This window comes from Salvia splendens, chromosome 11, assembly GCF_004379255.2.
Source record: "Salvia splendens isolate huo1 chromosome 11, SspV2, whole genome shotgun sequence".
NCBI lineage: Eukaryota > Viridiplantae > Streptophyta > Magnoliopsida > Lamiales > Lamiaceae > Salvia > Salvia splendens.
Genome location: NC_056042.1, coordinates 221584 through 233379, shown reverse-complemented (window position 1 = coordinate 233379; position 11796 = coordinate 221584). Strand labels below are relative to the sequence as shown.

Sequence of the window (11796 nt, the reverse complement as noted above, 5' to 3'; positions counted from 1 at the left end):
CGTCGTAGGCAGGGCAACTTCTCTAGTATTGGCAGGAGGTCTTCGTCAAGACATGTATTTGAACCGAGGTAGAGTTGTCAACTGGGCCGGGCTAGCCCAGCTCGGCCCAGGCCCGACGAGGCCCGAGGGTGTTGAGGCCCAGCTCGGCCCAGGACCAGGGTCTGAAACGAGCTGTGCCGGGCCGGGCTTATTTTCATATATCTCAACCCAGCCCAGCCCAGACCCACTTGGTCAGTGGGCCGAGCTGGGCCGGGCCGAGCTGGGTTGGGCCGGTCTGAGTTAGAATCTCTCTTCCACTCTCTTTATCACACGCACACGAACTCACGAAACGGGATACTGAAAAGGGATGAGTTTGATTATGGCTGAAGCCGACGGAGGAGGGGACGCGAAAGCACTGTTAAGCTCTTCCATCCCTTCCGGAAAGGACACCGTCTGGTTTGATGTCTCGTCTCTCTTACATTGCGCCTGCCACAGTCCGTTCCTCTCCATATCTCTTTCTCAATTGCGATCACTATATTTATAAATTGGACTAACAGGGTTGCCCTAGCCTTACTCCGTTTAATACATTCGCTGATTTCTTAATGTATGTAGTTAATTCTTTTCAATTGCTGTGTGGATTCCCGTTTTCCGGTGTAAACGATGTATTTTCTTAGGGAATATTTCTATGTATGTATGTTTTTCCGATGCAGCAAAACTAAGCTGGAGTTTCCATAGGGAATACAATTACATGTATTTATAGGAGTGGGTTGAAGCTGGGCTGGGCTGGGCTGGGCCTGGGCTCGGGCTGGGCTGCTAGCGGGCCTGGTCCTGGGCCGGTCCTGGTTTACAAATAGGCCCAAATAGAGCCCGTTACACTCAACAAGCCCAGCCCGAGCCCGTTCCATTTCTCTAACGAGCCGGGCTTGGGCCGGCCCATACCGGGCCTGTGCCGAGCTGGGCTGGGCCAGCCCGACTCAGTTGACAACTCTAAACCGAGGGAAATTATCTGCAATTTGTAGCTTCGATAGGAGCCCATCGAGTTTGATTGTATCGAGTATGTCAAAAACACCAATCTCGTCCAAATAAGGCATGCTTCTGAAATGAAACCCTCTCAAGATAAGGTGATCAAGACTATTGAACCTAGACAGTTATTCAAAGAGCTTGCATGCATCCTAGTTTTCATCGACTTTTTCGATGTCCAATTTTCGGAAACGAGTCATTGTCTCCAAGTTTGAGCCCTCATAAGTCCAATCATGAATAGAGATGCAAGCTAGGGTCTTAAGGTGATATAGCGAGTCTATTTTCAAAGGCTTCCGACAAATCACATCGGACATGTAGCCGGTCTTAAAAATTTATATGCTTAATTAAACCATACTATTATTATGATGGTTCTCATTGGCCGTTAACAAATTAATGACAGATTTTCGATTATAATTATTTAACGAAAAGTCTCTTCTCGTTATAATTATGCTGGATTAGGTGTGGCGATCGTATAAATTGTGCTATTGAAATTTGCAAAATGATTTATTAATGTTCTATTAATGGCAGCTATTTGCAAGTAGCTAACTTTTTTATTTGTTTATCCCATTCCTAATCAATCATTTATCCTCTTGTATTTTAGCGTAAGTGTGGAAGATGCTTTCCCATTAATTATTTTAAATTTTGATTAGTTTTTTTCCATATTATTTGGAAATACTATTATCTTATACTAGTATATTTAATTCATAATCAGTTGACTATTAAGTTATGAATTTGTTGGGAGAGGATCCCCTGCTGTGCACAAATCACAGCAGGGCCCTGCTGCCCCACACAAATAATTTTAAAATATTAAATTTTTATTTTTTTTTTATAAAAAAAATAATAATATAAAATGGTGGTGTATGGGGCAGCAGGCCCTGCTGTGATTTGTGCACAGCAGGGGATCCTCTCCCGAATTTGTTGATCACAATCCCATCAAACTCTCTACAGTTCATCAAATCACGCTAGCCGGCGATACAGAAGAAAAGAGTTGAAATGGAAAATTGATTCCAAACCGCCAAAGATAAGAAGAGATAATCTCAAAAGGTATTTTCTTTTCTTTGAATAGCTTCGAATCATAGTTCACTTTCAATAGTATATTTAGAAATCCGATTACGTTCTTTTTTACAGATTTTTGAAATCGTTAGCTTCAGAAACTTTACTCAATCCCAATTTAAGGTATAAATTCCAAATATTCTAAATTTTCAGTCAGCGTTTTCGAAGAAATCTGTGTTGTCAAAAACTTGGGAAAGTGAGTTAAGAAGATTTACTGACTTTAATGGCATAGAAATCTTAATTAGAGACTAATAGCTCTTTAGATTGGGGAAGTTGCTTTATATTCCTAAGGTTTTTATTTTGTGCTTAATCTCCAAGAAAGTGAGACCCAATTTTATAGAATTAGATCAATTTTAGGTCTGAATCTGGATTTTGTTTTTGATATTATTATCATGTCCAATTGTCTGTTTTAAACTCATGGAGTCATTTATACTCCCCCACTTGGCACAACTGCGAGTATTAAGAAATGTAAAGAAATAGTGGAATATCGATCATACTTTTATGCATTAGTTTTAAAAAAGTTAAAGTAAAATGTTAGTGCAGTGAGATGTTTAATGCTGGACAACCTAAAATGTAGTAGTAGAGATATTTAATGGTGGACATGAGGAGTATTGTATGATATAGAATATAGATTATGTTTTCATTTGTAATGGTGTTTATCTGATTTTCTAAATCAATTCCTTGTAGTTTTTAATAATTTTTGCCAGAAATCATGTCGGAGGCCATCATCTCAGGGGCGATACAGGAACTGAAAAGTTTTCTAGTTAAAACCGAAAAACATTTATTTTTTAAGACTGCTAAAGGGTTGATCGCAGAAAAGGTAATAAACGAGCTGCAAATGATGCTGCATTACTTGAAGTTCAAGAACTCGGGAAAGAGGAGAAGGATGCTGAATCATTTGGTAGCTGACTTTGCTGAGATAGCTCAGTATTCAGCTGACCTCACAAGAAAAGTTGATCAGACCTCCTTCTGCGATGAAATGGACATTATCCTCGATTGGCTGAGGCAGTCAAAAAAGCGCATGACGGAGTTTGGAGTCAGTGAGGGGGTGAGCAGACTGCAAAGTGTTGGAGAAAAAGGAGACGAAGTTTCCGTGGTGGGGTTGGAGAAAGACATAGAGCAACTTATTGGGAAAGTGATTCTTAACGAGGAGGTGGCCCTTGTGACATCTTGTATCAAAGGCATGCTTGGTGTGGGAAAGACGACTCTTGCTACACAAGTGTACAACCATCCGGCTATCATTGGAAAATTCAAGCAACGTGCATGGGTAACCATTTCTAGTGACACAAGTATACATGAGGTGCTTGTGGAACTGATACAGCAGTTGGTGGAACTTGATGGAGATCCGTTGTTGGTGGAGAAAATGGACAACCGGAGTCTTCGACAGATGCTTTGCCAGCACCTGCAAGGAAAGTCATGTTTCATAGTTGTCGACAACCTTCTTGCAGAAATGCGCTTGGAATCTTTCTTGCTAGGTCTTGCACAGAAAGGTATGTTCGTCTTCATTTCTTATCTTTTATTTAATTATGTGTGTTAACATTTTGAATGAGACATCCCAAAGGAAAACGTGTCACTTTGAGCAGGACAGGACAGATGGAGTATATTTTTAAGATTTGAAAAAATAGATTTTTTTTTGGCTAAAAGTAGTATTTTGTCCTTAATTATTGCGTATATTAAAACTTGTGGAAGTATAGCCCGTACATTAATTGTTCTCAATATGTATATAATCAGGCGATGGAAGTCGGTTGTTGTTAACCAGTCGCTATAAGATTGAAAGAATAAACATAGGTTATACTCATGAGATGAAAGCTTTGGATTCTGACAAGAGCTGGAAATTGTTTTTGAAAACAATTGATAAATTTACTAGTGTTGAGAACAAATTCTCAAAGGACTTAGAGAGGAAGGGGAGAGAGATGCTGAAAAAATGTTGGGGTTTGCCGATAGCTATAATAAATGTTGGAAGGCATAAAGCAAAACAAAGACTTTCAGGGATTGAATGGGAACAGCTTTTTGATTCAATTGATTTGCGAGAATCATTGAAGATATTGGAGCCGATGTATCGTAATTTGGATGAGACACTCAAGGCATGTTTCTTGCTCATGTCATTTTTTAAAGAAAATGCAATAATGAGGGAAGAAAAGTTGGATCATATTTGGAATATAAGAGGAATAAATGTAGGAAGATCATGTACATACCGGTTAGTTAGTGAATCCATTTTTGAAGTCGTGCATGAGCTCCCATTCACACGAGAAGTAAAAAGGTGCCGCATGAATCCTCTACTACACATGTTATCCATCAAAAAAGCAGAGGAGGAAATGGGCTTTGAGATCTTGAGGAGCAATGGAAATAGTCGACCCTCACGGAGCTCAAGAATTCCTTGTCATCGTGTTATTCATTGTGGTAGAGACAAATTTAATCACTCCAAGAATCAAGACAAACATCTTGTTTCTCTCATCTTTCATGGAGGTGGTCGCTTCTTGGACGACGCTGGCGAGTCTTATTGGAAGAGTTTTGAACTCCTCGACATACTCGACGTGGAAGATTTTGGGGTGAAGACTTTATCAGAAACTATAGGCACACTGATTGAGTTAAGGTATTTGGGATTGCGAAACAATTACATTCAAGAGATTCCACGGTCTCTGGGAGGGTTGAAAAAGCTTGAGGTTCTCGATATAGCTCTAAACTTTATGGTGGAGGTGCCGGATATTATGAAGAAAATGGGTAGCCTTCGTCATCTCTACATGTCTGATGTGATTTGTCAGAAGCCTTTGAAAGTAGATGCGTTACAGAAACTTGAGACACTAACCTGGATCCCGATCTTTGATTGGACATATGAGTTGTCGAGCTTGGAGAAGATGAGTCGTCTTCGTAAATTGGGCATCGAAGAAATTGATGAAAACTCGGATGTTATAAAGCTCTTTGGATCACTAGTTAAGATGAATAGACTTGAGCAGTTGAACTTGAGAGGGTTTCGTTTCAGAAGCATGCCATGTTTGGACCAGATTGGTGTTCTTGATAGACTCGTGACACTCAGAGTGGATGGACGCGTAGCTAAGCTACCAAGCGCAGGTGATTTCCCGCGACGTATCCGTTACTTGATCTTGGTAAATACTTGTCTGGGTGAAGACCCCATGCCAGAACTAGAGAATCTACCCTCCCTAGAGCGCCTCAAGCTACGGAATGCATACAGTGGTCGAGAAATGGTGATTCAGCACAACGGGTTTCCGAAGCTCAAAGTGCTTCGCATCAATGAATTGTGGAATCTTAGAAAAATACAAGTTGGAGAAGGTGCAATGTGGAAACTTGACCAACTAGAAATCAAGAACTGTACGCATCTGGTGAAGTTTAAAATTGGGTGGATGAAGCGTGTGAGGAAGTTAAAAATGGTAACAACCAAACACATGGCAGCAAAGATTAGAAACTCGAGCTCAATCTCCAGAATCATTGAAGTTGATATCAGTCCTTAATGTGAAGTGAAGTATATGAGGAAGTGGATATCAGTCCTCTGTTATTGTGTGTTTGCAATTAACTTTGTGTATAGTTTTAAGGAAAAAAGTATTTTCCTCAATTTGGGAATCTATCTCATCTACCCAATAACCAGTCACTACAACTCTAAACAAATAAATGTTCACTGAATTTGGTATTTTAAGTTGTAACCAAATGCTTAACAAATGATTGTAATTCGATTATTTCAAATGACCAAATACCATATTGTAGTACAAATTCATAATTCCATCGGTTCTTAATCTATGGTCAATAATTTGACTTTTAATAAAATTATGCTAATCGAAATCGTAGAATTACATAATTATTTCAAATAATGATTTTTTTGGCATATTAAACCTAAGTATTTTCCAATTGATATTTGTTCATTTTTAAATAGAGTTTGTAATTAATCTGATAGAAGTTATACTAATTTATTTTGAATCCGGATGCACTCAAGATCACCAAGTTTCTTGTCACATGGTTTGTGGAGTACTATTATAATTGTATAAGGAAGCTAAACTAATTACCTCCTCCGTTCATGAAAATTTATTACTTATTTCAATTTTGGTTCGTCCCTAAAAAATTGTCACGTTCCGCTATTATCATTTCTAGTAGTGGACCCCACGTTCCACTAACTCATTATTTATTGCTACTATAAGACTATAAAAGTAGGACTCGCATATCACTAACTTTTTTAACTCACTTTCTATTACATTTCTTAAAACTCGTGCCGGATCAAACGGTGATAAATTATTAGGAACGGAGGGATTATTTACTAGTACTATGTGTTAATTTAAATTTATTTAGTTAGGGATTATATTGTTTAGTTTGTTGGGCCTTTCTAATTTATTTTGAGCTAATATGGGCTTTTAAACTAGTATAGAAATCGGGCATTCGATTGGCCCATGCTTTTGTTTTATTTTCTCGTGGTCTAGTCTAAACGGGGTTCTAGATGGATTTTTCAAATTAATTAGATTGGATTGGTCTCTATGATTTTTTTATACTCCCTATTTTGTGTTCTCTTAAGAAAAACTAAGATAATTAAAACTAAAATAATACTAGCACAATTTTATCAATGCACCATTGATAAAGAAACGTTCAAGATTCATTGAAAAATGTCTCTTTGAAAATCCAAACACTGCTTAAAACATTCACATTGAAATGAGGATACAATTCAACTCCAATTAAATAAATAATTAAATAGTTATAATTAATAAATAAACCCAAAAAAAAGCGTTTTCCTAGTGTCCTTTTCTTTTTTCACGTTGTTTGGCACTGAAATGAAAAAGTGAAGAAAACACTTGTTATACCAATGAGGTGTGTGCCAAACATTCTTCTTTTAGAACTAGAGTATTCAATTTTACAAGAAAGTAAAACGTGATTAAAAAAAAAAGATAAGTGTTTTTTTCTTAAATTATTATATCATGTTAATTAGCAAATTAAGTTCCAAAATATCGTTAGGTAGATCAGTCATATATAATGAAAATCATGATTTTTCTTGTACTAATTCCAAAATACACGTTATTTAACATTCATCAATGAAGAGTTGATATATAAAGTGCAATGCTAGTTCCATCAAAATATGAAGAGCATGAAATTGTGCTTTGGTATATACTTTGATGAGACATGTCACTCTCTTATAATTAAAAAAAAACTAATGGTGTTCTATGATTGTTAATGATCACATTCAGATTACAAAAATGAACAAAAAGTTTGTACATTAATTAAAAATTAAAGTGTTAGATACAATTGGAAGTAGAAAAAACACAAACAACAACCATTTTAAATAAAATCACACAACCAAACAAAGACTAAAATATTATCCTTCCTTGCACACAAAACCACCCCTATAAATACCAATTTCCAAGCCGGATCCCTTCGTCCAAATCCATTTCGCTCCCAATTCTTAACCGGGTCGGTTCCATTTGTCCTCATCGCGCGATAATCGCTGCCCCTTTGATTATTTGTGAGTCGGGGATTTATGATTTGGATTTAGTTTGATTTGCCTGATTACCAAGATTATTTTTCGAATTTGGAACGAAGTTGATTATCCTGATTTGTGTGACGCATTTGCAGTGGGTTTTAGGTTTACAGGTTGATTCAATTTTCAAGTTTGGGACTTGTGGAATTGCGTTTAGTTGATTTCAGTTTGATTAGTTTGCCTCTATTGATTACTGCAGATGTTGTGTTTGAGCTAATTTGATTGAAATGTGGGCACTTGATTGCTTTGAATGTAGGGGAGTTGGTTTGGTGTGTTTGATTTTTCTTTTTTTGGTTGAGGAATTGGGATAGATGAAAAACTAAGGAAGGAGATGGTGGGTACTTGATTGCTTGGTACGTGTGGTTTGCTGCGGATGCCTTTTGGATTCGCGGTGTGGCTGACTGTTACTTGTGTTGAGTTATGGTGATCGGATGTGTAATTGGTGAAGCTAACTGTCATTTTGATTTCTTGATTAGCCATGGATTGATGTGTGATGGAATGGTGATATGTTTGAACTTTGAAATGAAAAACTTGTCGCAAATTTTATACAATTGTATTATTGTATATGCATTCTGTATGCATTGCCTGAAATAGTTTGTTGGTTTGTCATAGTACTTATCTTATCGATTCTATACAATGGTATCGTCTAAATACTAAGAAGTAAGGTGTATATTGGGCATTCATATATAGGGTAAAAGTTTATAAAGGATATTTGAATTGTAAATGAGAGAACATAATTGAACCACTATACTATACCTCTCTTAATGTTGCCTGAGTTGTAAAAGAACCTAACTTAATTCAGTAGTTGAAGCATGCATTTGTTATTTCAAATAGTAGTTTAGTTTTCCCTTTATCTGCGAAAGCCTTTTTGGGGTTTCCATGTTTTCTCCAAACTAGATTATGCTTGTCTAAACCATTCATCTTAATTTTGATTTTACAAGTTCAGTTCTATTGCTGTTTTACATCCTTTTACTAGCGTCACTTTATTTGTTTCCGGAGACTACTATCCACACAAATATGGGCTATTTGAGATTCTCAGTAGGAACTGTTTTAATATATGTCGCTATGAGTCCCTTAATAGTGTGATTAATCTTTGGTCCCAATATGTTAACATCTCTTTTAAATTGCTTTTTGCAGATACCATAAGTGAAAGTATTTAACCAAACAGATCTCAATTCTTTACTTTAGTATAAATATATGGGCTGAAGTGTGCTTTTCATGGGAGGTGTAGAGGATGATGAACCACCATCGAAACGTGTGAAGGTGACCTCTATAGATTCAGGGGGTATTTCCAACAGTTTATATCTTAGACAGAGAGGTTGCACACTTAGTGATTCAATGGCTCGGCTTTTGGCAACTGAAGGGGATGATGAGGTTGTTGGTTCAAAGGGTATCATAAAGAAAGTTGAACTTGTTCGTGTTATAGCCGAGGCATTGTATTCGCTCGGCTATTCAAAGTCAGGGGCATGCCTGGAGGAAGAGTCTGGAATTCCATTTCATGCCCCTGAGATAGATTTTTTCATGCATCGTATTCTTGAAGGCCAATGGGATGAAAGTGTTGCTGTGTTGCACAAATTTGGCGTAACGGATGAAACAATAGTTAAGTTAGCATCTTTGGCAATATTTGAGCAGAAATTCTCTGAACTTTTAGATGATGGAAAGATCATGGATGCTTTAAAGACGCTGCGGACAGAGATCACTCCGCTTTGCGTAAACTACAAGAGAGTTAGAGAGTTGTCTTCCTTCGTTTTGTCTCCATCACAAAATTTACTTGATGGAACTTCTAGTAAAGGGTCAAAACTCAAATCTCGTAAGATATTATTGGATAAATTGCGCAAGTTGCTTCCCCCAATAGTAATAGTTCCGGAGAAAAGATTGGTGCATCTCGTCGAGCAGGCCCTTGTTTTGCAAAAGGATGCTTGTAAGTTTCACAATTCCTCAGTCGGGAAAATGTCATTGCTTGCTGATCATCAGTGTGGGAGAGACCATATTCCTACCCAAACATTGCAGGTAAACTAGCCATTTTTTTTTTGCAATTACTATTAAAAGGTTGTATATCGTGTCAGCTTGTGAGCACTTAGATGCTTTTTATGTGTGAAAGTTTCCTAATACATAATATAGCTGATCCATAAACAGCTCAGCGATTAGTATATCTGCTTATAGATGGAATTCCTACCTCGCTGTTTTGTATGGACATGTCTGTATCTTTTAAACGTATTTACTAGTTTCTCTATACATTATATTTGGTTTTCTCAAAAGATTTGATATCCTCACAGAATCACTAGAATGACATTTAGCTGATCTCTTTTGCTAATTGAATCCACCAGGTATTACAAGAACACAAAGATGAAATATTGGTTTTGCAATTTTCTCAGAATGGAAAATACTTGGCCTCATCATCTGGTGATCACCTTGTTATTATATGGGAGGTAACACTTGCTCTTTCTTTATCCTTTTATTGTTTTTTAAACTTTTTAAATTTGTGCTGAATAACATTTTCTGCATGATAGTTATCCCCATCCCTTGCTTAATGATAAGTTTGATGGTTTCATCTTTGATAGGTCATGGATGCCGGTCAAGTTCTTTTAAAACATAGATTATATGGTCATCAGAAATCCGTATCCTGTATATCATGGAGTCCCGATGACAAACAGCTCCTTACATGTGGAGGAGAGCTAGTTAGAAGGTGGGATGTTGCCTTGGGGGAATGCCTCTATATATACGAAAAAAGTGGCCTTGGTTTGGTCTCTTGTGCGTGGTCGCCAGACGGGAAGAGTGTATTCTCTGGTGTTACTGATAAAAGCATCATCATGTGGGATCTGGAAGGGAAAGAGTTGGAATGTTGGAGACGCCCGAGAACTCTTAGGAATGCTGACTTGGGCATCACTAGTAATACGAAAGAGCTTATTACCGTTTGTAAAGAAACTGTAGTACTATTGTTTGGATGGGAATCTAAGTCCGAGCGATTCATCGAGGAGGATCAAATAATAACATCGTTCTCTTTGTCCGAAGATGGCAAGTTCTTGCTCCTCAGCCTCTGGAATGAAGAACTCCATCTTTGGAATATCGATGGATGCCCCAGGCTGGTATCTAAATACAAAGGCCACAAGCGTTCCCGTTTTGTTTTGCAGTCTTGTTTCGGGGGATTAGATCATGCATTTATCTCAAGCGGCAGTGAGGACTCGCAGGTAACCCTTGCGTCCTCCTCTTTGTTTATCGCGCTTTTGTTTTAACAGGCTTTCACTTTGGGTGATAACTTAGATGTACTATAAATTTGAGTTTGTTTGATCGTCTGATCTTATTTGAGGTTTTGTTTGATTCGAGCGCCTCGTTGCTCACATGTGTATGTTATCAGCATGTTTTTGGTTTAGATGTGTTAAAAAGCTAATGTAATTCAATCACACTAGCTACGTTGATGGATTGGACAAATTTTAGTTAATTTGGTCGTCTGATTTCCTTCAAATACTCAATCACACAGATCTTGATAGGGTTTTGTTTGGATCAAACTGCTCGTTGCTGACGTGTGTGCGCTCTCTGTAGGTTTACATATGGCACAGGCTCTCAGGAGAGCTGATACTAACGTTGGCCGGGCACACAGGGGCTGTAAACTGCGTCAGCTGGAATCCGGCGAACCCCCATATGCTGGCGTCAGCGAGTGATGATCGGACAATACGAATCTGGGGACTGAATCAGGTTAATGTGAACAACAATGGGAGGCATAGTAATGGAGTTCATCACTGCAATGGGGGGAGTTGAAGTAGGAAAGGAAATGGCTCATTCCTCCATCCATCTAATTTCTTCTTATTAAATTGCTTTTTATGTAAATTCTTTTGCTTAATATGTTCAATCCAAACTATAGAACAAGAAGAATGTGAATTTGCATTTACTGTCTTAATAATACTCACTTAAAATCTTCCCACTGCTAAATAAACTCTCTCATTTAAATACTCATGAAATAAGGATGCATCTCAATTCCTAAGTACTAATTAAACGACTAGAAAACAAATCATTTTCCTACTGTCCTTTTTTTTTACTATGTTTGGTACTAAAAGGAAAAAGTTAATGAAATAGTGTACTTGTTTTGCCAAAGAGGTGTGTGCCAAACATTCTACTCTTAGTACACTAGTATTGTAATTTAAAAAGTGATTAAGCAACAAAAGATTAGTTTTTTTATATTTATTTTACTTCTACACTTAAGAGTTAGATGCATACATCTATACTTGACAATATATACTTTGATGTGTCATGTCACATTAATTCTCCCACAACAAAATAAA

General features: G+C 37.5%; 2 protein-coding genes across 6 annotated transcripts; both read left to right on the top strand.

Moving 5' to 3' along the window:
• Positions 1 to 1876: 1876 nt before the first annotated feature.
• On the top strand, positions 1877 to 5630 carry LOC121756186 (probable disease resistance protein At1g58602). Of its 3 annotated transcripts, XM_042151661.1 has the most exons (4): positions 1877 to 2043; positions 2128 to 2175; positions 2740 to 3542; positions 3784 to 5630. In XM_042151661.1, the coding sequence occupies exons 3-4, from the start codon at positions 2765 to 2767 to the stop codon at positions 5517 to 5519; spliced, it is 2514 nt and encodes an 837-aa protein (XP_042007595.1). In that variant the 5' UTR covers positions 1877 to 2043; positions 2128 to 2175; positions 2740 to 2764; the 3' UTR covers positions 5520 to 5630. The 3 variants fall into 3 exon arrangements, with proteins under 3 accessions (XP_042007595.1, XP_042007597.1, XP_042007594.1); XM_042151663.1 differs by lacking the exon at positions 2128 to 2175 and having other exon boundaries at positions 2760 to 3542; XM_042151660.1 differs by lacking the exon at positions 2128 to 2175.
• A 1723-nt stretch (positions 5631 to 7353) lies between these two features.
• Positions 7354 to 11446, top strand: LOC121753960 (WD repeat-containing protein 26 homolog). 3 transcript variants are annotated; one of them, XM_042149268.1, is made up of 5 exons: positions 7354 to 7504; positions 8657 to 9529; positions 9847 to 9948; positions 10081 to 10707; positions 11060 to 11446. In XM_042149268.1, exons 2-5 carry the CDS (start codon positions 8738 to 8740, stop codon positions 11273 to 11275), a joined length of 1737 nt encoding a protein of 578 aa, XP_042005202.1. In that variant the 5' UTR covers positions 7354 to 7504; positions 8657 to 8737; the 3' UTR covers positions 11276 to 11446. The 3 variants fall into 3 exon arrangements, with proteins under 3 accessions (XP_042005202.1, XP_042005203.1, XP_042005205.1); XM_042149269.1 differs by having other exon boundaries at positions 7399 to 7452; XM_042149271.1 differs by lacking the exon at positions 7354 to 7504 and adding an exon at positions 7530 to 7632.
• Positions 11447 to 11796: the final 350 nt, after the last annotated feature.